This window comes from Geotrypetes seraphini, chromosome 13, assembly GCF_902459505.1.
Source record: "Geotrypetes seraphini chromosome 13, aGeoSer1.1, whole genome shotgun sequence".
Taxonomy (NCBI): domain Eukaryota; kingdom Metazoa; phylum Chordata; class Amphibia; order Gymnophiona; family Dermophiidae; genus Geotrypetes; species Geotrypetes seraphini.
Window position 1 is genome coordinate 6088800 of NC_047096.1, and position 27957 is coordinate 6116756.

The 27957-nt window shown below is 44.9% G+C and overlaps 1 protein-coding gene across 1 annotated transcript; it reads right to left on the reverse strand.

The window, feature by feature from the left end:
• Positions 1–1352: 1352 nt before the first annotated feature.
• WDR77 (WD repeat domain 77) lies at positions 1353–27940 on the reverse strand. Its single transcript, XM_033918632.1, has 10 exons — positions 27705–27940; positions 23838–24023; positions 20470–20611; positions 20324–20373; positions 18753–18823; positions 11990–12044; positions 6764–6835; positions 6547–6655; positions 3415–3483; positions 1353–2290 (listed from the first exon to the last, which is right to left on the reverse strand). The coding sequence occupies exons 1-10, from the start codon at positions 27853–27855 to the stop codon at positions 2131–2133; spliced, it is 1065 nt and encodes a 354-aa protein (XP_033774523.1). The 5' UTR covers positions 27856–27940; the 3' UTR covers positions 1353–2130.
• Positions 27941–27957: the final 17 nt, after the last annotated feature.

The window sequence follows — 27957 nt, forward strand, 5'->3', positions numbered from 1 at the left end:
CAGCCCCCTTTCCCTGTCCCTATCCATGGCCCCTTCTGTCTCCCCCCCAGGACACCCCTCCCCCCAATGCAGCCCCCTTTCCCTCTCCCCCTGGTTCCCGGTATTGATCCCCTTCTTACCCTCCCTCCATCCCGGCATCTTCTGGCCTGCTCCTCTTCAAAGCAGCCTGCGATCGTGGTGGCTGGCTTTAGCGAACCTAGCAGGCCGCTCTCCAACTCGGTAGCAAGTTCCCTCTGACGCAATCCCGTGCGTCAGAGGGAGCGTGCTACTGTGGTTGGAGAGCTGCCTGCGAGGTTCTTTAAAGCCGGCTACGATCGCAGGCTGCTCTGAAGAGGAGGATCAGCAGCGGCAGCGGCGAGTGAGGGCGGGAGGTGTGTTCCCTGCCGAGGACGCGAGCAGGGAGAGAGCACAGTTGCGCGTCTTCAGCCACCGCACGCGCCTCCAGCCCCTGTAAGCACCATGAGGTATCAAATATATTTGAGGTGAGAGGTGTATTCCTGTATTTACTTTCCATAGTGCTACAATATATCTTTAAAACAAACACAAGAACTTAAAAAATGAAAACAGATTTATTTAAAAGTTATAGGACCACTGACACAAAATAGGAAAACCCTTTGCTACATGAACCCCTATGTCCATTCGCAAGGGAGGTACCCTCTCCCCCTTCGACATTTTAAAAGTGGTTTCTTCTTTTCAAATGTGGATATATTTTAAACTAATGTACAGTGGATCACTGGCCTGAAATGAAAACCAGAATTCCTACAAAGCCAAACCCCACCCGTGTTCAGCAGTCCAACCAAGGCAGCAGCACAAATTATACGTCACTTATTAATAATTTATCTCAGGAGACAAAAGTAAATGTAGAGAGGGCTACCGGCTGGCAGGCAGCCGTCCGTGAAGTAACAATATCATTTTCTGCAATACAAAAGTTTGGTTCTGGGTCTAGAAATAAAGATGCAACCCTTCTACAAAGGAGGGCAGGATCCCGTAACACCTGCTTCTTCCTTTCAAAGGCAAAACCAGCAGACAACAGTCAGACTCACCGTGATAACATAAACCAAGAATATAGTATCAGGACTACACTGCCCCTACTGGCTCCTGAGAGACAGACAGAGAGAGAAAGAAACAGAGAGAGAGAGAGAAAGAAACAGAGAGACAGACAGAGAAAGAAACACAGAGAGAGAAAAAAAACCCAGAGAGACAGATAGAGAAAGAAACAGAGAGAGAGAGCGAAAGAAACAGAGAGAGAGAGAGAGAAAGAAACAGAGAGAGAGAGAGCGAAAGAAATAGAGAGACAGACAGAGAAAGAAACACAGAGAGAGAGAGAGAAAGAAACAGAGACAGAAACACAGAGACAGACAAAAGACAGAAAGAAACAGAGAGACAGACAGAGAGAGAAAGAAACAGAGAGACAGACAGAGAGAGAAAGAAACAGAGAGACAGACAAGAGACAGAAAGAAACACAGAGAGACAGGAGAACATGGCCATCACTTTCACACACTGGTACTAGTTTTGATCAAACGGCAAAATGGCAGAGTGAATAGCCCCTGAGTGTCAGTGTTCAAGGCGGGGCACTAACTTAAAGCGTCCATCAGCAAAGTTTTCTAGGCAGGTGGTCTCAAAACCAGATGAAATACTGAACGAGATAATAACAAGGCCCAGAGCCAGGTTAAGGTTTGTTCTCACTTCTACACATGACAACAGAAAGAACCGAGGGAAACGTGTTGCAGAAAACAGTACAAGATCGGGGGGGGGGGGGGGGGGTCAGGTGGCATTGAGAGCGGGAGCCTTTATCCAGAAGCTCCGCATCTTTCTCAATACATTCATAACAATACAGCATTATTTTATAGGCTAAAGTTAAAAAAAAAAAGAACCTAAAAACACAGCTTTTCAGACAGAGACTTTTCAAATTTTTTTTTTTTTTAAAGAAATGGGCAAATCTAGAGCTATGGAGTGAACACACATTAAAACGACAAGGTGAGGGAGGAACAGTGAGATTTCCCCACTGGGGCTTGTAGCTAACATCTGGTCATATGCACGCTCTGCTACAAGATCAACCCAGGCACAGCTGGACCAGGGGACACCTGCCTGTGACCTCTCCTTTCACAGTTTCACAGACACGGGAAAACGTCATTCCTGGGCACTGTTTGGGACAGACACTATACTGTTCTCCGCAGGGATGCTGTGATGGAAGACTTGGTGGTCCCAACCAACAGTAAGTAGCTTTGCTTTATCCAGCGGTGACCAAGATAATCCCCGCACAAAGTCCCAGTGGGAGGTGTTTCTGAAACTGAAAAATAAAAACAGGAACAACAATTTTCTCCCTTCTTGAAATCTTAGAAATTAAGACTACCCTGAAAAATAATCCTGTGGTAGTTACAGGGCACTCTGAAGGGGTTAAAAAACATTATCTACCAGCTGCCACAGGGAGGCGCTCTCTAAAACAGTGTCTTGCAAACATAGTGGCTGCGACTCAAGGCATCCGGAAGTGAGCGGACGTCGACACGATGATGTCCGTGCATGTGCGAAGGCCCTACAGACGGACCCTGAGCCAGAGGGGTGTGTCGGAAGGGAAGACGCCCTGGTCCCTGCTGATTTCCTACAGGACGTGCCTCTCGTTGCGACAGGCGCATCCTGTAGGCAGTTGGCCGGCGCCCCTCCTCTCCTCTGTGTCTTGTAGCATACCTGAAATTTCAGGAGGCACACAGTTTGTGATACACTGCTCTAAAAAGGTGTACAAGCAAGCACTGAGGGAGAAATACCGTGTTTCCCTGAAAATAAGACAGGGACTTATATTAATTTGTGCTCCAAAAAATTCACTAGGGCGTATTTTCGGGAAAACACGGTATCTACCCTTGACATTGTGCCACATTATACCTATCCCTCCCATCTCTTTGTGCACCTGAACACCTCCGACCGACTTACACACCTCCAAAGCCTCAAAACCGGTGGCAGCGCTCTCAATGGGCTGCTTCATGGCTTTCCCCACTGGGGCCTTTCCTCTGCTGAATCAGTGATGTGGCAGAGGGAAGGCCTCGAAGCTGCCCGTTCAGAGTGCTGCCACCGGTGTTCTGGTGCACAAAGGGACGGGAGAGAGGGATCTTAACTAGGGCTTATTTGGGGGATAGGGCTTATATTAGGACCTACCCTGAAAATCATGCTGGGGCTAATTTTTGGGGTAGAATCCCAACCAGAAAACTCATCTCCTCTTTGTTAGCGTTTAATAGTTTCGAAAAGCACGGCCCGCTTACAGAATGAGTTTACAAATCCATCCGACTCTGGCGGTTGTAGATCCCATCAAAAGTACATCAAATCAGACCAACTGGGGATTTTAGCGTTTCAGTCTGTGCACTGAACAACCATCAAAATAAATATTGACCATCTTTCAAAGAGCGGCACTCACACGTTACTTACATCTCTGAAAAGTGTTCATCAAGAACGGCCACGGAGCAATCTTCACTAATGGAGGCCAGAAGGGGTGAACTTAAAAAAAAAGAAAAAGTTAAGCTCATGCAACAACCATCCTTCATTTTTGCCTGTGAATAGCTTGCGGGATGCTATTGTGTGCACTGCACAGTCACAGGCAAACACAGAGCTCCTTTTGCGAAGGGGCGCTACGGGTTTTACTGCATGCTAGCCAAAAATCTACCGCCTGCTCAAAAGGAGGCGGAAGCGGCTAGCGCACGTGGCATTTTAGCGTGCGCTATTCCACGCGTTAAGGCCCTAGTGCGCCTTTGTAAAAGGAGCCCACAGTTTCACAATTTTTCCAATAAGAAAACCAATGAGAATAAAAAGAGCACATTGCACCAGCACTCAGAAGTTGTGCGTCAATAAATCCCAACTTAATCTTAAAAAATATAAAAGCATAAAATCCGTTTCACTACTTGGGATCTAGCTAGGCACTTGGGACCTGGGATGGCCACGGTTCGGCAATTCTTATATGAGCCAAGTCTAGGACAATCAAGCCATTGTGACATCACTGATGAGTCTGGCTCTTAGGCATTGGTGGAATGAGGCATGATGACATCACAATCTCAGCTCTGGAATGTTGCTACTCTCTGGGTTTCTGCCAGGTACTTGGAAACAGGATACTGGGCTTTGATGGACCTTTGGTCTGTCCCAGTATAGCAATTCTTAGCAGCCAAGGGCTTTCCAGCCTGGTCTTTGTCTCCAAATTCTGGCTGTGGGTGACATACAGTATTGCTCCATGCTTACTCGGATTGTAGCACTGCTGTTCTTAGAAAGATTAGAGCTCTCATTCGGTACTTTTGGCTGCAGGCCTAGAGCGTATAAATCACCAACGAGGCTCAAGGCCTGGTAAAAATCCACAAAGGTAAAATCATCAGACGAGGCGGGAGGGGTTCCTTCCCTGCAGTAAAAGTGCTGCACCTTATGTTTACGTGGCTTGATATTTGTCCCCTTATGTTGAGAAACACACGCCTTCCCTTCCTTTAAGGGAATTAAATCTGCTGGGAAGCTCAGTCGATCTTTTGTTTTCAGTTCAAATCTTTTGATTGGAATTATAGGTAACAATAGAGAAAAAGAAAACAATACTTATACATAGATGTTTAACTCTGTGTCAGCAATGATCAAATACAGCAAAGCATCAACAATCTATACTCAAGTTTGTAGAGATTTGGAATGAATTTCCCGACTCCATTAGGCATTTAGGCCAGCTGCAATTATTTCATCAATTCCTGAAAACGTTGTTGTTTCGCGCAATTTTTAAATGGTTTAACTACAGCCTCAACTAAATGATAATATTATAGTTATTTTTCTTATGTACTTTAGTTTTTAATTAGTTCTTCCTTCTCCTATGTACTCTAGTCTTAATTCTATGTGAACCGAGTCGAGCTCCACTGGGAGATGACCCGGGATATAAACCAAAGATTAGATTAGATTTCTGGAGCGACGATTGTGAAAGATACGGGATATGCTTTGTTAAATATGAAACCAGTGAGTATTTCTAATAAGTACCATCAAATGATGACAACCATTGTTACAGCGGCTCGACTGGTGCTGGCAAGTGGAAATTCCAACACGCTCACATATATTACGCAAGGTTGACTTTGGATTCCGCATGTCCAAGACTGGGCACATTCCTGACCCTTTGGAAGCCTTAGATTAAATGGCACCAATCCAATGGAGACCGTACGTGATTTGGCATCGGATCTCATTGCTGTATTAGCTGAGCTCCCATGGGAAGGGGGAGGGGAACGTGGAGAATGTTCTAGTTTCTTAATGTTTATAAATCGGTGTGCATTGTATCAAAGAACCATGATATGACAGTTGTACGCCTAGTTTTGTACCACTGTTCCTTTTTTTTGTTGTTGTTCAAAGAATCAATTTTTAAAAAAAATCAGGTGGTTAACCCTTTCAGGACCAAGGGACATATTTGTCCCATAACTTTAAAATCCTATCAATTTTGATTGGGATAGTCTACAGTTCTAAATTTGATATGTACGGATTCCATAGGATACTGCCTTTATGTAAACAAACTGGTTCCGACATTCATTCATTAGCGTCGTTGCCAGATTGACGAGAAGATTCACTTGCCACACTGTCCATAAGCCAGAAGTGTGAGTTTTTTAAATAAAAATAATGATATTTCACAAAAAAAAAAATCAATTTTTTGGCATCTGCAAGCCCTTTTTACCATAAAAATGTCGTCAAAACCACAAAAATTGGCCTACGATCCTTAGGGTCCTGAAAGGGTTAAGGAGAGGTCAAAAGCCAGCTCAGAGATCCTGCCTGCCTGGGCAACCCCATGGTCCCTCTGACACTGAAATGGGGCTGGACTGACAAGACCAGCAGTGGGCAAGGCCTATGGGGGAACACCCCTCAGGAACACCCAGGATTTGGGAGCAAGTCATTTTATCCCTGCTTTCCAGAGTACTGCGAATTAAGAGAATGACATGGGGACAAATTTGTCTCTGTCCCGCAGGGACTCAATTTCCCTATCCTGTCCCTGTGAGTTTTGTCACTATCGTTGTCCCTGCCCCGTTCCTGTAAGCTCTGCCTTAACCACATAGGCCTTGAAAACTTATAATTTTAAAATGTTCGAGGCTTGTGCGGATGAGGACGGAGCTTGCAGGAATGGGGCAGAGGCAGGAAATGAACTCGCGTGGACGGCAAAATGAGTTCTCTCAGGGACGGGGAAAAATTTGTCCCCGTGTTATTCTCTACTGCGAATGTATCTTCCTGCTGGAATACACTGGGAGGAGGAAGATAAAGCAAACATTTCACCTCCTCTCCTCAAGGTAGGCCCAACAGACAGGCATGTGCCAGGAACTGTCCAGTCCCAGTAAAGAGCCACAAGTTCAATTGGGAAATAGAGAATGACACGGGGACAAATTTTTCCCCGTCCCCAAGGGAACATATTTTCCCGTGCCATCCCGGCGAGTTCTTTTGATGTCCCTGCCCGAATCCTGCAAGCTCCGTCCTCATCTGCACAAGCCTTTCATTGCTCTGTGTCTGAAAAAGATCAATAAAAACTTCTCTCCCCCTAATTCCATTCACAGATCTGACAAACTGCTCCCCACATACCTGTGCTTGGAAAAGGCCAGGCCCGTGACACTTCTGGAGTGCGCGCGAGAGGTCACAGAGGCCTTTGGGTTCTTTAGGTCCACGATGGAAATGGCTCCAGTATCGTCGCCTGTCAGAGGAGAATTAGGAATCATTCAGAACAATTCGCTCAACCCATTAATTTCATGGAAAAAACAATCTATAAAAGCACAAGCGCACGTTCTTAAGAGCTCCTTACCAAATACAAAGTTATCAATCTGTTCTGGGTGCCAGGCCAGTGAAGTAGGGAAGTTCTTGGAGGCACCGGACTCTGGAGGGAAGAGAATCAGAAAATAGTTACATGGGAAGGGAACCCCCCCCACACACACACACATTACTGGTGATCACCTCTGTAGTCTTGATTTGCCCGGGTTAACCCTAGACTTTTAAGCTAACTGGCTCTCAGGTTACTGCAGACTTGGACACTGACCCCCAGGCTCCTTAACAGGACTGCCTTGCACTCATTTTGATGCCGTTGAAATGCCATATTAACCTCACCAAGGGGAATTTTCCTGCCTAGTCGATTTGTACGTTATGTTTTTGCGTGCGACTGCCCACACCCACCTGTGTTCGTATCTGCGTTATGACGGAAATTCTAAAACTAGCACTTAAACGTTGGGGCCAAAAGGCGCCCTACCAGCGCCTAAATAAAAACTGCCAGAATCATGCCGATGTAAGCGCTTTAGGCCAACAACAAAGCAGCAGGCGTGGACAACGACAGAAGTGGTGTTAGGCGGCCTAAAACACCTACATAGGCGTGATTCATGCATGGACAGGTGCTGGAAACCCTGGCCTACATTTCCGGTTCGGATCTTTCCGGAAGGTGCGATTCTGAAACTGGCGCCGAAGCGTGATTGGCACGCAATCGGCGGCCGCTTTTTAAGTGGCCACAGATATCGCCGCTGGTTACAGAATCCAGCTCTATGTGTGCGCAGGTGTGTTGTCTATACTCGTGTTGAATTTTCCACAATTCTGTGACTGATAAAGATGAAAGGGAGCAATTATTTGAAAAGGTATATACAGTTCCTCATTCATTCACTTTCCCACAAAAGTGCATTGGGCCATCTGGGGAAGGAGGGAAGTCTCTTCCCCTATACAGATAAACCTCATTGGTACAGCCCAAGAATTAGCAAATGATATGGGGACAAATTTCCCCCGTCCCATCCCTGCGAGTTTTGTCGCTGTCCCTTTCCTGTAAGCTCTACCTTAACCGCAGAAGCTTCAAACATTTATGATTTGAAAGCATTTAAGGCTTGTGCAGATGAGGACAGAGCTTAGGCATTGGTGGAATGAGGCATTATGACATCACAATCTGAGCTCTAGAATGTTGCTACTTAGGATTTGAAAGTGTAAGGACGGAGCTTAGGCATTGGTGGAATGAGGCATTATGACATCACAATCTGAGCTCTAGAATGTTGCTACTTAGGATTTGAAAGTGTTTGGGGCTTGGGCAAATGAGGACGGAGCTTGCAGGAATGGGGCAGGGACAGGAAAAGAACTCAACGGGACGGGAAAATGAGTTCCCATGAGGATGGGGAAAAATTTGTCCCCATGTCATTCTCTACAAAGAATCTCCCCCAGCTTTCCTCCTCCCTTCCTGTCACAGTCCTCACTGCCTTCCCATTGGATCCTACCTACTGACTTTCCCATGTTACATTGGAAGCAGTCTTTCATATGGGGGGAGGACTTGGATTAGAGATTGTAGAGATTTAAACTCTGAAAAAAGTCCAGAAGGTTGAAGGATGGCCAAGTATCTTAACATGAATGCAAAATTCTGCCAAATCCTAAAAAAGCCAAAACAGTTGATGATCCTAAGCTCCCGAGTCCTTCTCACAGGATCCTCCATACATCTAAGACCAAAGTATGCCATTATCTTAATCTAGTCCTGCCCAAGGCAGCAAATTAATTGTCATGACATGCCAATAAAACTATACAAGCCAGGTTGCAACCCTCTTATTGGAATTAAGAACAAAAAATAAAATATAAATCAGAATGACTCAATACGTCCCATCAGGGTTAGAGAATTATTCTTATGTAATAATAATAATAACTTTATTTTTGTATACCGCAGTACCAGAATAGTTTAGAGCGGTTTACATGACAGAGACTGTACATCTACAGCGAAATTTACAAATAAGTCAATCAATCAATACAACTTAGCAAGTCGAGAGCAGGCAAGGAGATAAAAAGGTTATAAACAAGTCAATCGGCGTGGCTTAGGAAGTCGGGTGCAGGTAGGGAGGAGGCAGGTAGGTGGGAGGTGCAGGAAGGTGGGAGGTACAAGGCATAGTTAAAAGTAGAGTTACAAGGAGGGCGGGAGTTGGAGATATTTGTCAAAGAGATAAGTTTTGATTGACTTCCTGAAAGTTTGGTAGGAGGGAGAATTAGAGATGAGAGTGGATAGACATTTGTTCCATTTGCATGCCTGGAACACTAGGGATCTGTCAAGGAATCTCTTGTAGATGCAGCACTTTAGGGACGGGAAGGCAAACAAGTGGGCGTTACATGTGCAGGTGGGGCCAGGATGGACAAAGTGATCTGATAGGTAGATTGGAGACATGCCTGTTAGGGTTTTGAAGCAGAGGCAAGCAAATTTGAAGATAATCCTCGCCTCCATAGGCAGCCAGTGTATGCATGGGTTATAAGTGTGTTGTGGCTGTAAGTTGGGGGGGCCTTGGTGGAGGCGCAAAATCAGTTTTGGTAGCTGTATTGGTTGAGTGCAGTTTGTAAGGAAAACTTCCCTAATTGCTGTGTGTCAAGTTTCTAAGGTACAGAAGCGGAACTCTTTCTCCTATAGAAATGCATTGGGCCCTTTTTTGTTTGGGTGGGGTGGAAGAAGAGAGAACTTATAGAATCTCTAGGCTCATCTGGCCTCAATGTGTCTTTATCAGTTTTTCCTATATACCAAGGTTCATCTCATTCCATTCAATTTTTAGAAAATTAACTGTGCCCCGGCCAGACAGAAAGACTTTCTTGATTCTTTCTAATTTTGGTTGAGTTGGAAAGAATGACAAGGTCCAACCAACTGTCAAATGGAGGAGTCCAGACGATTATTCAAAGATGGCTTTCCTCAAGTCTTCCAGATTCATCTCTACTTTTTGAGATCTTTCAGCCAGTTGGGAAGAAGATACTGGGAATAATGAACCTTTGGTCAGATCCAGTATAGTAGTTTTTCTAGTCCTGGGATTTTGGTGGGTCTAGCAACCACTCCATCTCCAACACGCTGACAACAATGAGCGACTTAAAATCATTTCAAAAAGAAATCAAAACCCTGCTATTCAAAAAATTTGTCTAGATATCAAAACTCATCCCCTTGTCCATCTCCTCTCTTGTAAATTTCACCTCAAAGTCTCTACCACTCTTGTAATTTTTTCTTCAAAGCCTCAATCATGTAGACAGCTCCCTAAGTTGTAATTTTCCTGGAAATGTCCAGTTATCTTCTTTTGTAATCCGCAAGGTACTGGCGGAATAGAAGTCACTAATGTAATGTAATCTCTATAATCAGAGCTCAACCCTGGCTTGCCCCTATTATGAGAGAAAAGGCTGCACCCTCTGAGAATGCAGAGATGGGGAGTCTCCAGTGCTCAGCAAATCTTCTCTATGGAGGACCCGCCCTCATTTGACATTCTCTATGATAGGAGATGCTCTGTATGGCTTTTTAGATGAAGTTTGGGGACCCCTGTTATATAGGAAATTCAAATGTTTTCCAAAATATCATATGGAACCTCTCTTGTGATTTTATAGATTGAGAGGGCATGGGATAAAGTTAAGAGGTGGTGGAGAGAAAGACTATGTCTGAATTCAAGAAAGCATGGGACAGGCATGTGGGATCTCTTAGGGAGAGGAGGAGATAGTGGATGCTACGGATGGGCAGACTGGATGGGCCATTTGGCCTTTATCTGCCATCATGTTTCTATAACCATAAAGCTCTATGACCTCACAATGCAGGTGTAAAGAGCCTTAACCTATAGGAAGAGGTGATGCAAATGTTAAAAGTCATAGCCAATAGGGAGGAGATAGTGGATGCTGCAGATAGGCAGACTTGATGGGCCATTTGGCCTTTATCTGCCATCATGTTTCTATAACCATAAAGTTCTACCAAGGTTACAGCCGTTACATAATAAGCCTGTTGCTGGAATGTCTGGTTAAGTCCTGGTGCTAGTTAAGATTATGAAAAAAAAAAAAACACCGAGGGTGATGGTGATGGTAAAAAGAACAAGGTAGTGTAAATCACCTGAGATAACAAAAACCCTCAAGAAATACAAAAAAATGGACTTGGATAGCATGGATGAAAAGGTGACGGCGAAAGTTAGAAGGATGCCAGGTTGCATAGGGAGAGGTATGGCCAGTAGGAAAAAGGAGGTATTGATGCCCCTGTATAATACTCTGATGAGTCCTCATTTAGAATATTGTGTACAATTCTGGAGCACCTTCAAAAAGATATAAAAAGGATGGAGTCGGTCCAGAGGAAGGCTACTAAAATGGTGTGTGGTCTTTGTGGGGACAGACTTAAAGATCTCAATCTGTATACTTTGGAGAGAAGGCGGGAGAGGGGAGATATGATAGAGACGTTTAAATACCCATGTGGCATAAATGCGCACGAGTCGAGTCTCTTTCATTTGAAAGGAAACTCTGCAATGAGAGGGCATAGGATGAAGTTAAGAAGTGATAGGCTCAGGAGTAATCTAAGGAAATACTTTTTTACGGAAAGGGTGGTAGATGCGTGGAACAGTCTCCCAGAAGAAGTGGTGGAGACAGAGACTGTGTCTGAATTCAAAAGGGCCTGGGATAGGCACATGGGATCTCTCAGAGAGAGAAAGAGATAATGGTTAGTGCGGATGGGCAGACTGGATGGGCCATTTGGCCTTTATCTGACGTCATGTTTCTATGTTTCTAAATGCTTATGCTTTAACAGCTGAGAAAAACAGATCGCTTTGGCAGTGAGAACCAGAACTAACTAAGCAGTTTGCTTGAGTTGAATGGTCTTCATCTTGACCTGACAGGCAAACAGATATGGACAGTCGATCGAGACTTTATTTAAACCAGTGGTCCCAACGAGGATTCTAGTTTCGGCGTATAGAAGGCGCCTTCCTCCGGAAGACACTATTGGGAATATACAACGCATAAAAAACATTAAAAATCATGGAGCAAAATATCACAAAAAAAAAATCATGACACATTTACATTAACCACATCAAACCAGTATTTGAAAGTATATAGCAAATAAAACACAAAACGTAATTAGCTAATGTCATAAAAAGAGAAACCAACTTGCCCAAATTAAATTTAAAAAATCCATGGGACCACTGGTTTAAATAAAGACTCAATAGTTGGTTGCAAAGACGCCTCCCTTCATCATGATCTGCCATCCCCTCCCAAGTTATTACACACTGAAGATTATCGGGTACTTTAAAAACACTCTCACCAATCCGAGAAGCTGGTTTGGGGTTTCTGGTGTCCCAAAGTAAAATTCTGTGATCCTGCAGTATGAACAGAAATAAAAAGGATTAGCCATGATTTACACCTATTCAGGAACACAAATTCATAAAAACAGTGAAACTAGCACAGCAGAGGTTCTAGATTAAAGCAAACTGCAATAAACCTGTGAGCTGGAAATAAGTTACATAGGGCTATACTCACTACAGAATATCAACCCAGAGTGTTTCACAAGACCCAGATCAGGAATCGTGCACCTTTTTGGCAACCAACATTGTTCAAGATGTGGCTGGGCTGACCGCAGTATGATATCTGCAGCAGACACAAAGTATGAAAAAACAGATCTGTGATACCCAGTTGGAAGGTGAATGTTGTTCCTTTGGTTGATTTTGTGACTGGATTGTCAGAATCATTTGCTCTCAACATGAAAAAGGAGAAATAAGGTCCTTACCTGCTAATTTTCTTTCTTTTAGTCCCTCCAGACCGGCATAGAAACGGATATGGTTCACACTCCTCTGCCAGCAGGTGGAGCCAGATACTAACTTTTGGTTTCATTACAAGTGGGCTGTTCGGTACCTCTTACAGTCAGTCTTAACGAATAGCCAAGCAGAAAACAACTAGACTGAAAAACATCCCAACTCCACCCTCACAAGGAAAGCATTGTCGGATACTGATTAGAACAAGAACCTTTCAAAAATGCCCCACAGTTTGTCTGCTAAAATAGCTGAATCAAATGCTGCTGCTCTTTTAAACTCCCCTAACAACCAAAACAACCAACTCCTGCAGAAAAAAAATGTGCTCCTCGTGAAAAAACACCAAACAAAATGACAGGCCACAGTCTGTGCTGGTCTGGATGGATTAAAAGAAACAAAAATTAGCAGGTAAGGACCTAATTTCTCCTTCTTTAGTGTCCCTCCAGACTGGCTCCGAAACGGATGGGACAAAGCTGTACCCATCAAAGGTGGGACACCCGAAGAGCCGCCACAAGAATACGCTCACCGAACACCACGTCCCGACGTGCCTGCACATCCACACGGTAGTGCCAAACAAAGGAATGGAGAGACCAAACTGCAGCTTTACAGATATCCAGCAGAGGTACAAGAGAAGAGTCAGCCCAAGATGCTGCTTGATCCTGAGTGGAATGAACTTTGAGAAATTCCAGAACAGGTTTCTTCTGGAGAAGGTACGAAGAAGCGATAGCCTCTTTGATCCAGTGTGCAATGATAGCCTTGGAAATACCGTCCTGCTAAAGAAGACAAAAAGGCGATCCAACTTACAGAACATAAGAGCGCAGGACCCTATGGACATCCAACTTGCGCAACTGCCTCTGCTCCAATGAGCCCTCCCAACTACCCAAGACCAGGAGGACCAGGACTGGTTGACATGAAACAGCAAAACCACCTTCGAAAGAAAGAAGGGAACCGGATGGAGCACGACCCACTCCTTGGAGAATTCCTGGAAAGGCAGCCTACAAGAGAAGGCCTGAAGTTCTGAAACATGTCTCACAGAAGTAATGGCCACCAAGAAAAGTAAGGTCCTTCAACGTACAGGCATCGAGAGGCTCAAACGGAGGACGAACGAGCACGGAGAGAACTAGATTGAGATCCCAGACAGGAACCAATGGCAGAACTGGTGACTGGAGCAATTTTGTAGCTCTCAAGAACCGAAACACATCCAGAGAGAGTCTAAATGCTTACCACAGAAGAGGAAGACAAAGCGGCAATCTGCACCCAAAGGGAGGACCAGGCAAGGCCTCGCTCCAGGCCATCCTGCAGAAATTCCAGAATGTGAGGCAAAGCAATGCGAAGGGGAACCATGCTCTGTACAGAACACCACTCTTCAAAAAGTTGCCAAACATGCACATAAACCTGAGAGGTGGAAATTTTCCAAGACCCTAAGAGAGTGAAGATCACCTTATCTGAATACCCCTTCTTCCTTAGGCGAGCCCTTTCAAGAGCCAAGCCCATAAGACAAAAGGGACCCAGTTCGAACATTGGAATAGGACCCTGAGACAGAAGATCAGGCGAAAGGAACAGCGAAGAGGATCTGCCACCAGCAGACGAACCAGATTCGCATACCATGGACGCCTAGGCCAGTCCAAAGCCATGAGAAACACAAGGCATGTGTGCCAGGCAATCTGAAGGACTCTATCCACCAGAGACCACAGAGAAAAGACATTAAGCAGGCTATCCATCATCCAAGCCTATACCAGAGCATCCAGCCCCTCAGCCTGGCAATCCTTGCATCAACTAAAGAACCTCGGCACTTTGGCATCGACACCTGTGGCCATGAGATCCATAATTGGCTGACCCTAGGACTGAACAATTAACTTGAAGGCTTCCAGCTCGAGATACCACTTGCCGGGATCCAGCGCATGATGACTGAGAAAATCCGCCTGGACATTGTCCACTCTGGCAATATGGGAAGCCAAGATATTTCAAAGATGAGCCTCCACCTCCATGAGCTGAGAGGTCTCCAGCACCACCAGATGACTCTTGGTGCCCCCGATGATTGACATAGGTCACCACTGTGGCATTGTCTGAGCGAACTCAAATTGACTTTCCCTCCAGCAAGGACTGGAATTCCACCAATGCCAGCCGAATGGCTCTGGTCTCCAGAACATTGATCGACTAGGATGCTTCCACTGGTGACCAGCAGCCCTGAGCCGAGCAACCGAGATACTGAGCTCCCCAACCGAGGAGACTGGCGTCCATGAGAAGCACTGTCCACTGGGGCTGATCGAGACTCACTCCCTGAAACAGATTGGAAAACTGGAGCCAACAGCAAAGGCTGTGACGAACTACTCCCCGAAGCGGGACCAGAGAGTCCAGATCGTGTATCTGTGGTGACCACTGCCAAAGAAGCGCAATACCGGCTTAGTATGTATGCGCGCAATAGCCGAGACTACTGCATCAACCACAGGAGACTTAAAAGTATCTCTATCCCCATCAGGAATGGGGTAGAATCTGGTCATGGACTGCATCAAATGAAAAGACGCTTCTGGAACTTTCCACTGGGCGTGCACTACATCCCAAATATCCTGATGCATAGGGAAAGAGCAGGATGCTGACGGGATCCCTCTAAGAAGAGGGTCCATAAGAAGAGAGGGGTCCTCAGCTTCCTCTTCAAAGGGTAAAACCAAAGACACCTGAAGAATGAGCTTATACAACTCATCCTGATAAAAAATGTGTACAACCGAGGCATCATCGCCAACCGGCACCTCTGAACATCTCCATCCAAAATATCAGCCCCTCCCCCCCCTCCAAATAATGGATCTGGAAGGTTCTATCCAAGATCCAAGTCCTCATCCGGTGAAAACAGATCAGCCAGGAAAGCAATCCTCATCCCAAGACACCTGCAGTCGTTTGGACGATGGCTGGGGGGGCTGGATAGAGGCAGCTATAGTACAAGACTGAACGGGGGGCAGTCATGGAAGGAAAAACCCCTCCAGATGACCCAGAGACCCCTGGAACCGAAGCAGCCCCATCCCCCTGTAAATAAGCCTTGCTTTGCACACAGACAACTCAAAATCAGCAGAAAAAAACCCCGGCAGAAAGCCAGAAATGAAATCATAGCAGGAGCAGAAGACCTGTTCCTGTTGTTCTAAGACAGGAAGAAGGTCGTCTTGAGGCCATGGGGAAAATGGATGCTTTTCCTGCCAAAACCAAGGAAAGGGTCATCGCCAAAAAATCATCTGAAATAATACGCAGCACCAAAGCCAAAGTTAACCCCGCCACTATAGAAAAACTGCTAGCTGCCCCAGCCACAGCGAGAAGGGAATCCCCAGCCTCCCCGGCGGTCTGCAACACCCAATCTGCCAGACCGACAACAGATGAGGAAACCCCAGCATGGGCGGCAGGTGAAGCGCAGGCGTCACCACCGCCTCCCACTAACAAGTGGTGCATGCACGAAGGACAGCCTGACACACCGACACCCGAAGCTGGGTCCCCCTCGAGGTGGCCGGAACATTTCATGTACCTGTCAGCCGCATCCACTGCTCAGCACCCACATAAAATGCACTTGTGCTGCTTTTTTAATCGCTCATAATGAATGCGCCAAAAACCCATGCACACCAACGCCGTACAAAAATGGTGGCCTCAGAACCACTGTATGCTCCTTTTATTTCTTGTGTCTTTTTTTTTTTAACTTCTCAAAGTGGGGGAAATAGGGGTAGGGACTCGACCCTTCTGAGTGTGGCACCCCCGAGGTCAGTAAGACCCCCAAGAGGTCCCCCAAGCTCTGTCCAGACAGCAAAAGGGACAAGAAAGATTCACCAAATCAGATCCAACAGGCCCAAAACAAACCTCAGCACAGACTGCACAAGTTTACCACTTTACCTGCTGGAGACTGAGAAAAGACTGATTGTAATAGGGACTACACAGTCCACTTGTACTGGTCTAAAGTTAGTATCTCCACCTGCTGGCAAAGGAGCATAAACCCATCCCTTTCTATGCCAGTCTGGAGGGACGCCAAATAATTAATATTTGATTGTTGCCATCTGGTGGACAAGCCAGTTACTGCAGGAGAAAACTTTATGAACTCTGCTGATGAGGGTAACATTCAGAACAGAAGAAACCCTAGGCTGAGTCAGACCAGAATCTGAAGAGCCAAGTACTTGGCAGATCCCCAAAAGACAGAACAAGTTTTTCAAATCTAAGGTCAAGGGATAAGTGATGGCTTTTCCTAAATCTACCTGCCTAGTAATTGTATCGTCTTTGTTCAGGAACTTGTCCAAACTTAATGAACCCTGCTATGTTAGTCTCCTTGATCAAGTCACCCTGCAAGAATTTTCTATGATTGTTTCCAATTTGCTGGTCAGTAGTTTCAGGAGTAGCCTTTGTTTTTGAGTTTGAGAGGTTAAAAAGCATACTCACTGTTTCCAATTAAACCATTTCATCTTGCACATGACTGTCCCATTTTCAAGCTGGGCAACTCTAACCAGTTTAGTTCCTCCTCATAAGGGAGCTGTTCCAGCACCTTTTATTTATTTAATTCGATTTCCATCCCGTTGCCCCAAAGAGCTCAGAACGGGTTACAGCATAAACCTACATAATTTCAGTACAAGTTTATGATACAAGATTTTATCCTAACTAGGGGTCTAACACATAATATACAGTTTACAATTTGCCATAGTTATGAAGTACAAGTTTTATCCTAATTGACACACAAACGCCCTTCTCGCTATATCCTCTGACAAGGGCCGCAAGAACTGTGCACATTACTCAAGATGCAGTTCCACCATGGACCCCCTACTGAAGAATAATGTTTCTCAGTTTTGGACCCCACTCCTTTTCAAAAAGTTAAAAATTACACTTTCCTTTGCTGCTTAGACGTTACGAGTTAGACAAGCCCAGTACAATTCAAAGAGCCGAGTGCTTGCTCACTCTGAAGGGGCCTCAGAATGAATGCAGTTCAAGCATCCATTAACCTGGTGTATAGATCTGTCAGATATAGATATATAGCTTTCTATAATGTTGGGATGCTAAATCCTTTCTACAAATGTAATTTACAATGAACACTGTATACTGTAAGACATTTAGAGGGTAATTTTAACACATCTAGGTTAGGACCCCATTAGGAACCTACTAAAAAGTTAGACACAACTCTAACTAAAATGCACTCAAGAACATTACGGCTGCTTTCTGCCTAAACCAGTGTATCGCAAATTTTGCCAAGCTGCAGCACACTAAACACGGTGGCCGCGGCTCGAGGCATCCAGAAGTGCATGGACGTCGAAATGATGATGCCATGCACATATGTGACATCATCAAGTCGACGCCTGCGCATGCGAGAAGGACCTTCAGAGGGGGCCCTGAGCTGGAGAATGAAATGGAGACAAATCTGTTCCCGTCCCCACAGGAACTCGATTTCCCCCTCCCCCGTGAGTTTTGTCACTATCCTTGAACCTGCCCCATTCCTGTAAGCTCTGCCTAAACTGCACAAACCTCGAACACTTATGATTTTAAAGTGTTTGTGGCTCGTGCAGATGAGGAAGGACAGAGCTTAGGCATTGGTGGAATGAGGCATTATGACATCACAATCTGAGCTCTAGAATGTCGCTACTTAGGATTTTAAAGTGTTTGAGGCTTGCGCAGATGAGGATGGAGCTTGTAGGAATGGGGCAGGGGCAGGAGACAGGGAAAAATTTGTCCCCGTGTCATTCTCTGCCCTGAGCTACCAGTGGGGGATGGGAGGGGGGTGCTGGAAGGGATGGCGCGCAGAGAAGTGTCAGTGCACTGCCTACAGGCTGTATCTCTCATCGCAAGAGGCATGTCCTCTAGGCAGTCAACCGACACCTCTCCTCCTCCCTGGCATCTTGCGGCATCCCTGGAATCTCAGGTGGCAGTTTGTGATATACTGGCCTAAACTGTACCTTTATGTGTTCCATGTGCATGTCTGTTTAGAAGTGGGAGCCTTCTTGTCACCATATGCACAAACCATGAGGTAGAATTATAAGAGCAGCAGAAAGAAAAAAAAAATTCCTTATAAGTTTACTCCCATAATACAATCAAAGGCAGTCCAATTTAGCAGTCTGAAGAAAAATGGTGTTTACAGAGTGGAGGAGTGGCCTAATGCATAGAGACTGAGAACCACCGAAGTCTAGCTTGAAATTCCACTGCAGTAACTTGTCCTCTTTAACAAATCACTTAATCCTCCAAGGACTCGGGTAGAAACTTAGATTGTGGGCCCTCCAGATACTCGGAAATCCCTGGTGTTGCTGAACATGACTGAAAAACCAAATCCTTACTCACCTCACTGCATGAAAGGAAGCTCGTCTCTTTTCCAGGGCAGGAAGCGACACAGGCCACTTGGCTGGAATGGGCTAAGAAAGAATATTAGCATATTAGGTCTGGGAACCACAGGAGAAGCTAGAGGCAGTGTTAGCACACTTGCAAAGCACTTAGCATACTTCCTCCCTAAATCCAAAGGTTTAATATACTTGCAAAACATGAACAGAACCCCCCAACAAGCTGCGTAAAAGCAAACTGTTGCAGGGCACGTGTCGCTGCAGAGAGGGGCTCTCCCTCTTCACCTCATGTTCTCCCTTTTCTAGGCTTCCCTATCCATAAGGCACCTCTCCTTTCTCCATCAGAATGGCGACTTCTCCTGGCATACACCCTCTTTTCCCATCAGCTATTGCTCCTCACACCTTTATCAGGGCTCCTTTTCATCAGGTACCTCCTTTCCTCTTTAGGACAAGTTATTTTTCCCCACCTTCCTTAACAGCCTATCAGGCATCCCCTTCCAACAGGTCTCCTCTATCCCTCCCTTGACATTGATATATGCCCAAATTACTCCAGGGGGAATTCTGTGCAACTCTGAAGCACACAATTCTCCTGCCCTGCATAACATACAGAATTCCACAGTATTGGCATCAGGTCTCTCTACCCCTCCCTGATTGTGCAGCATCAGGTCACTTCGCCTCCTCTGCCAGCTTATGTAAACCTCTGAAACTTGTTGCCAGGGGTTGTGGTAACAGCAATTGGTGTAGCTGGGTTTAAAAAAGGTTTGGACAAGTTTCTGGAGGAAGAGTCCATAGTCTGTTATTGAGATAGACATGGGGGAAGCCACTGCTTGACCTGGATCAGTAGAATAGATGGAAGATTAGGTTTATATGGCTGCCACTCTGCTTCTGCTTCTTATGCCAAAGCTTCATTCACCCTTCATCACCAGAACTGAGGGCAATTACTTGTTGGGATGCCCCAAAAACCTGTGGTTTTATCGCCGATTGGTCCCATTTCATCTTATGTTTTGAATTCTGTTGTTGTGCATTGTATTTCTAATCTTTTCACAGCTTTGAATTGAGAGAGCTGGGGATTGTGGAAATCCCGTGGGCATGGAAGCTGTCATGGATTCCCGCAGGTGTGTAGTTAAAATCTCTGGTGACTCCAGAATGAGGCTTGGAATGCACCAAGAGGCAGCTGGAAAACTAGACTGAGGCTGCTCAGAATAGTCATTAGTTGAATAGTGAATGCCATCTAGAAAACCATGGGAGGCTGTTGGGGTTGGCAGGAAATGGAACACTGTGAGCAGATATGTGTGCGGATATGGATGGGGAGGGTTGAAATTTCTGCCCGTGTGCAACTCTCTACATTTCTCCCTCTGAATTCGCAAGGGTTAGGGGCAGGAGCGTAGGAAGATCGCGTCACCGCTAGACCACCAGGTAAGGTCTGAGGAGGTCCAGGCAGCCTTTAAAACTTAAAACATCAGGAGGAGGAAAAAAATTGCGAATAACCGAATTTGCGAGTATTAAACCCGTGAATTCGGAGGGAGAAGTATACTTTGAATACAAGGAAGTATTTTCATAACTACCAAAACTCACCTCTGTATGAATTCAGTACAGTTCCTTGTGCAAGATCCCAAACTTTTACACTAAGAATAAAAAACAGAAGATCAATTAGAGAAAAGATTTTCACAACTAAAGGAGAAGGATATAGTATCTTTCAGAAGCTGGAAAGCTGAACGCACCTGAAGTCCTTGCTACCACTGACTGCCTGAGTGTCCAAAGCGAGGACAGTGACTGTGGTAACAATATCATCGTGCTCGTATTTACAGAACTTGTTTACTATTAAAGTCTCATTCTCTGCCAACTCCCATAGCTCCACAGCACCTGAAATAAGAGGCAAAGCATTTCAAACCTATTTGTTAATATCGTTTATTTGGGTGTACCTGAAAAAAACAGTGAGGAAATTAAGAATACACGTCTGTCCGCTTGATATTGGGATTGAAAAAAGCGACCATGTTAGTCCCTACTACAGACTGTTGCACTGGTCGCTAATGGAGGCACAAATAATGTTTAAGCGTTCTTGCATTTGTTTTAAGCTGGTTTGGGGATTAGCTCCTACCTATCTTTTATCTCATTTCGTGTTATATAGTCCTACAAGGATAACCAGAAATTGTCATCTATTTGCATACCCAAGCATTACTGGCTGTAAATACAAGTCCTTTTTGGATAGGACTCTCATGTATCAAGCAAGTAAACAGCAGTCTTGGTTAGGTAACTACATCGATGGAGCTAGGGCTGACCTACGGCGCTTTTAGGAAAGAAATTAAAACGGCACAATTTGATAGATTTATCTCCTAAACAGAAGTTACGCTAAATCTAACAATTTTATTATGTCTATTCTTGAGTAATATGTTGTACTTTTATATTTTGCATATTGTAATTTGCTGATTGTCCAGCTCTCTTCAGTGTCTGATCATGGTGGTATAGAAGAACAAAGTTATGTTATGTAATTATGCAGAGTCCACAAAAACCATTTAATGTTTGTTCAGAAATCTTAAGACTTCTACAGTGGGCTAGTATAAGAGTGGTACATAGTCCTCCATCCCCTCCCCCCGTCCATCCTCATCTATTCAGCTCTAAGTATCAAGGATTAGACTACCACATTCTCAATGTAGAGAAGTAGTTAAAGCAGCTGGCTCAGCACCCTGAGAGCATACGACTAGCCTTACTGGGTCAAACCAGTGGTCAATCAAGCCCAGTAGCCCGTTCTCACGGTGGCCAATCCAGGTCACTAGTACCTGGCCAAAACCCAAGGAGTAGCAACATTCCAGCATCTCAAAAAAAAGAAAGATTCCGGAACTGCAATGAGAGCAACATTCCGGAGCTGGGATTGTGATGTCATAATGCCTCAGAGCCAACTTCATAAGTGATGTCACAATGGCTCGAGTGTCCTATACTTGGCTCACATAAAAATAGCCATACTGGGTCAGACCAATGGTCCATAGCCTGTTCTCACGGTGGCCAATTCAGGTCACTAGTACCTGGCCAAAACCCAAAGAACAACAACATTCCATGCTACTGATCCAGGGCAAGTAGTGGCTTCCCCCATGAGGTTGCGAGTTTGATTCCCACTGCAGCTCTTTGCTTATTGGAAGCTTCTATACCGCTACTAACGACTGGGGAGTCCACTCAGAGCGATTAGCATGAACTGCAGTAAAGGTGTTACCGTACATGAGCTAAATATATGTACATCTTACTTATTTATACCATCTACGTACAAATGCTATAATAATAGTTTCTGTATTATCACAAACTCCTCTATTTTTGTATTATTTGTGAGTTCACCCTGGGCAAGTCACCGCTTTGATTGTACTGTAACCACACACAGAAATCAAGCCCCCTCCTCATCCCTTTTACCCTGTGGTGGTTGTTGTTGCCTCCTGCAGCCCACAGCAACCATTTCTTTCCTCCTTAGCTCTCAAAACCTAACACGTTATGGTTTGTGCACATCACTGCTACCAGGTGGCTACAAAAGGCATTTTTTTAGCCTGTAAGTTCCAAGTTAGAGCCGTCCATTAAGGGCCAAATTCTATGAATGGTGTCCCGATTGTAGGCGTCCTACTTCTGTCTAACCAGCCAATTGGGACGCATGTTTAAAAAACAACAACAATCTGAGGTGGGCCCTAAACTGTAGGCGTATGGGATGCTTAAGCTCACCCAAGGCTGAGCATGGTTTCACCCGGAAGTGACCTTAGGCATCTCCCTAGGACCACGATAGGCACCTAAATGTAAGTCAGCAAATTGCTGGCCTACATTTCAAATAAATGCGGATGCTCAACTGATCGCAACAAGGAAATATCCCTGCCTCGATCAGCTAAGTGGCCACAGCAGGGAACCCCTGAAACCCTTCGCAAGTTGGCTGGCAAGAGGGATGCCCATGCACTCATGCCACCACCCCCAAACCACCCCACCCTACTGTCCGTGGCAGGAGGGATTGCCCACTCCCTCCTGCCAGAACCCCCAAAACAACCCCTGACAGGAGGGATGCCCAATCCCTAAGGCCACAAGGGAGTGGTTTTAGGTATCTGGCCAGACTTAGGCCACTCCCAATGCATCCCAGAATGCACTGGGAAGGAGGCATAAGACTCTGGTTGGCCCAGGCACCTAAAGCCCCGCCTATTAGATAGACCTTAGGCCCCTCCCTGGTGCATCCCAGGATGCACTGGGAAGTGGAAGGCCCACCATTTTGAAGAGGCGGGCCTGCTGGCCAGAAGAGTAGGCATCCCTTTGGCCAGCCTTGCAAGTTTCAAGTTTCTTTATTTTTCATATACCATCTATCAAAACAAGTGTCTGCGGGGGAGGGGGGGGGGGGTTGTTTCAGGGTTTGCGACAAAAGGGATTGGCCATCCCTCCTGCCAGCCGACTTGTGGTAAGGTTCGGGGGTTTCCTGCCGCTGCTGCTCAGCTGATCATGGCAGGGAGATTCCCTTGCTGCGATCAGCTGAACGGCAATGCAATTCTCTAAACAGCACCTGTGACCTGGAAGCCGGTTAGAGAATCGAGGTGCAATTCTGTATAGGACGCCTGTGTGCAATTCTCAAAAGCCGCTGAGGCCGGGCGTCCTATACAAAATCATGCCCTCAATGTATAACACCTACATGCATCTGGAGTGAAGAAGTAACCTAACAGTTAGCGCAACGGTCTCAGAACCAGGTTCGGTTCCCACTGCAGCACCTTGTGACTCTGGGCAAGTCAATTAACCCTCTACTGCCTCAGGTACAGAATATACAAGGGGGTGCTGAAAAGTTCTCAGCCAAGAAGAGAATGGCGTGGATGTGGTTTAATCAATGATCTGAAACAAGGTCAAAACACAGAATTTCATTTCTGCAAATTGGCTCTTAACAAAATAAGATAACGCTCTTTTCAGCTACAGTGGCAAAATAATGCTCAGAATTTTGGAAGCTGGCTGGTTGGGCTGAGAACTTTTCAGCACCCCTGGTTATAAGTGCAGAAAGGCAATGTATCAAATCCCATCCCTAGCCCCTTTCACCTACATTTGCTGTGCACTATACTAGAGAGAAGCAGTGCTCTGAAGTCTGTACTTTGCCTACCAGAATCTGAGGCCACGAGGATTCCTTGGTCAGACACCCATGCTGCATCAGCCACACCTGCTTCTACCTGAACTCCAGCGGAACAAAAACCTTCATTCGGGGCCATACTTGGATCCTTGAATACCCAAATGGAGCCCACCCAACATCGACCACTCAGGCTGGAAGCTCCCAAGAGCAAAGTCCCATCTGTAAACAAACATTACAGGAAGTTAGTTCAGATTTGAGCTCTATTTCATCAAACATTTGTGCTTGTATTTCGAGATTAAAATACTGCTCATCTTAACCTAAGATGAAGTTGAGTCCAACCAAAACTGAATTGCTTTCACTTGGACCATAACGTCAGGATCTTCCTAATAACGGTTCACCAGATTCCAGGAAAACTTTACCAGTTAAAAGGTCTTTTAGAGTATTAGGTGTCTCCAGTGTCTCTCAAACTGTGTGCTACAAGAGATTCCAAAATTTTACTTTATTTTAAAAAATTCTCTTCATAAGTATACACTAGCATAGTTCACATGTACATCGTATACACAAGAGTCTGTCAATGTTATGAGCGTCTGTGTGTGTCAAGATACAATCGCTCAGACAAGCATCATTCTTTAACACGATTGGTCCTTGAAAACTAATGGCAAGTAATTTTAGTTTTATTTTTTATGCAGTAGTTATTCTAATTTGAGCAACAAAAGCCATCAAGGCTTTCTTACCATTTGGATCTTCTTATGTTTGCGAACTTGGATTTTCAGCCATGACAGAAATCGAAAAAAAGAGAACTGCAGATGATGGATGATGAAATGCGTGTTTGCTTGTCGACTATTGAGCCGCGTTTTGAGCTAATTTGCACTCAAAAACAAGCACATCCATCGCATGGATTAGCAATTCCATTCTATCTACTTTAGTTTCACCATTGTTACAATTGCCCATACATAGCTTAAAGAACTTTAAATAAATAACTCTCAAACTTAATTTCTTGTTGGTTTTGCAATTTATAATTTCAATTATAATGTGTTGTGAAAAACACTTGCGTCGGAGCTAAAAAAAAAGTCTGAGACACTGCTCTACTCTCATTTCAGCAGAGATAAATAATTTAACTCCCCTCCCCCCTCCTTTTACCAAGTCGTGCGAGCTAAACATTGAGCTGGTAGAATACAATGGGCGGCTCAGCAGCATGGCTTGGTAAGAGGGGGCTCAGTTTACTTTGTCTTAAACCAGTACATGCTTTATTTTCTGGTCCAATTTGTTATTTTGGCACAATTAGACTATTGCAACTCTATTGTGGAAATTCGAAGCATTTGCAGCCAATTCAAAATATGGCTGCCCCTCTGACTTTTGGAAAAAAACAAAATTCAAACCTGTTATGCCCCTTCTGAGCACTCTTCACTGGCCACCTCTTCTATCTAGAATTGAATTTAAATGTGCATGGCTGGTCTTCAAATTGTCTGGTTATCTTCAGTGCTATGTTAGACTAAATGCAACAGCACTGAGTGATTTGTTTCACTGCGCTGCAGTGATCTTGCCCAGGCCAGAGGACAAGAAGATATTATTAAAGATAAGTGCAGGCTTTTTACCTAAAAGTTTTTGGAAATAAGGATTGTTGAAAATAATTTATTGAACGGAGTTTTTCAGACCAAGGATGTGTTTCCTATGACAATTTTATAATTGCCATAGAAGTTCCCCGAGTTTGCCTCTTGGAACACTGAGTCTTTTCTCCGTATATTTTAGATACCTGCTAGATTGAAGTCTCTGGTAATGTGCTTTAGTATATAAATATTTGTGTAGTGGTTTTATGATTTTTTTCATGTCATAGATCCATAAACAATCTTCAAAAGTTACTTATTTTATATATCCTGATATTGTTAACTTGAAAGCTGCACAAAAAAATGCATTAAGTTAGTCCAATAAAAAAGGAGCCGTCATTTTATTTCTACTTACAAGTTTTAGAGGTAAGAGAAGACATTTATCCTGGATGAAGAGAGTTAGGAAAGACCTCTGGACATTGGGATTTAAAGATCCCAACTAGAAAGGAGCTTAGATTGCAAACATTAAGGGGTTTGCCTGTTTTTGTCTGGAGGAATGGAACAAGCTCCCGCAATATATATGACAGTAGGGGAATCTGATGATATTCAAAAAATTGTTAAAATGCCATCTCTTCTGTGAAATGAAATATGGCTGAAGGAGGTGGGGGATTGTTGTGAATATGGTCCTTTGGATTGTTTTATGTATGATTTTATGTTTGTTATCATATTTATTATGTATGTTTACTTGTGCTTTGCTTTGTATAAGGTGAATAATAAATAAACACATTACAATACCTGATCCCAAAATGGGGGAGGTTGAGAGATAGCTTCAATGGGAGAAAGAGGGGAGATAAGGATGAGATGACCTCAGACTGCATAGGGATAATGTGAGGAGAGATGACCCCTTCTCCCCTAACAAATATGACATCATCCTGGATTTTGAGAATGGGAAAAGAGACCCTTCTTAATGGGAAGCAGTTAAGAAAATGTCGGGGGGAGGGGGTTTATCATAGTAAATGATGGCAAATAAAGACCTGAATCATCCAGTTTGCCCAATGTTGAACCAACAATCTAGTAATTTTTAATTTTACTTGCTAAGTTCCCCTTTAAGATGTCTTCCCCTTCCCCCAAGACAAGATCTTGCTCTTGATCCGTTTTGCCACATATGGACACAGACCATTAAAGTCCATCCTGCATCGGATATATTGCCCCACTGCTGGAGTCGCCATCAAAGCTAACTCCAGCCTGTACCGATCTGTCTTGCCATATAAGGGACAATGACTGTAGAAGTCTGTCTGGCATCAGCCCCACTTCCTTGCTGTTGATCTGTCAAGCTTTGTGTTGATACTATCGTTTAGAGGGATCCTTTGTGTCTATCCCATGCATTTTTGAACCGTCAATGTTTTAGCCTCCACCACCTTACAGAAAGGGCATTCCAGGTATTCTCCACTCCCTTGGTGAAAAATTATTTCCTGACGTTACTCCTAAGTCTACTACCCTGCAGCCTCATATTATGTCCTCTAGTCTTACTGCTTCTCCAAGGAAGAGACAGGGATGGGAATGAGACAGGGTTGTACTTCCATTGAAAACAATAGAAGTAAGGACGGTAGAGGCATCCGGGTAAGGAGATGGATAGAGGCATCCTGGTTTTACTTCCATTGAAATCAATGAAGGTAAGAAGGATGGATAGAGACATCCGGGTTTTACTTCCATTGAAAACAATGGAGATAAGAGCGAATAGACACATCTGGGTTTTACTTCCATTGAAAACAATGGAGATAAGAGCGGATAGAGACATCCTGGTTTTACTTCCATTGAAAACAATGGAGATAAGAGCGGATAGAGACATCCGGGTTTTACTTCCATTGAAAACAATGGAGATAAGAGCGGATAGAGACATCCGGGTTTTACTTCCATTGAAAACAATGGAGATAAGAGCGGATAGAGACATCCGGATTTTACTTCCATTGAAAACAATGGAGATAAGAGCGGATAGAGACATCCAGGTTTTACTTCCATTGAAAACAATGGAGATAAGAGCAGATAGAGACATCCGGGTTTTACTTCCATTGAAAACAATGGAGATAAGAGCAGACAGAGACATCCGGGTTCTACTGTCATTGAAAACAATGGAGATAAGAGCGGATAGACACATCCGGGTTTTACTTCCATTGAAAACAATGAAGATCAGAGCGGACAGAGACATCCGGGTTTTACTTCCATTGAAAACAATGGAGATAAGAGCGGACAGAGACATCCGGAGGTAAAAGCCGGATCTCTCTATCCGTCCTCCTTTTCTTCTTGTCCTGGTCCTGAGCGGAGGCCGGGGGAAACCACCTCCGTCCCGGGGCCTCACCTGACCGGTACTGCGCCGCCTCCAGGTGTCGCTCCATGCAGGCCGGGGCGTTGGGCGGGATCTTCCACTCATTCTCCTTAATCATGGCAACGCCCTGCCCGCCCTCCTCTGCGTTCCTCTCGTCTCCCTGGTCTTTCTTTTCCGTCAACATTAAGCGTCTCTCGGCCCCGGTCAAACCCGCACACGCCGCTCACTGGGGCTCGGAGGCGCCATCTTCCTCCGGGAAAGCGGGCGGAGTCCGTGCAGCGCCAGC

What these genes read in the sequence shown, in the direction of transcription:
- WDR77 (XM_033918632.1), bottom strand. Translation starts at nt 27,855, where the DNA reads ATGTTGACGGAAAAGAAAGACCAGGGAGACGAGAGGAACGCAGAGGAG. An exon ending in CCTCGTGGCCTCAGATTCTG is followed by an intron (nt 20,612 to 23,837) that starts GTAGGCAAAGTA and finishes CTCTTATTTCAG; the next exon opens with GTGCTGTGGAGCTATGGGAG. An exon ending in GATTGATAACTTTGTATTTG is followed by an intron (nt 6,656 to 6,763) that starts GTAAGGAGCTCT and finishes CTCCTCTGACAG; the next exon opens with GCGACGATACTGGAGCCATT.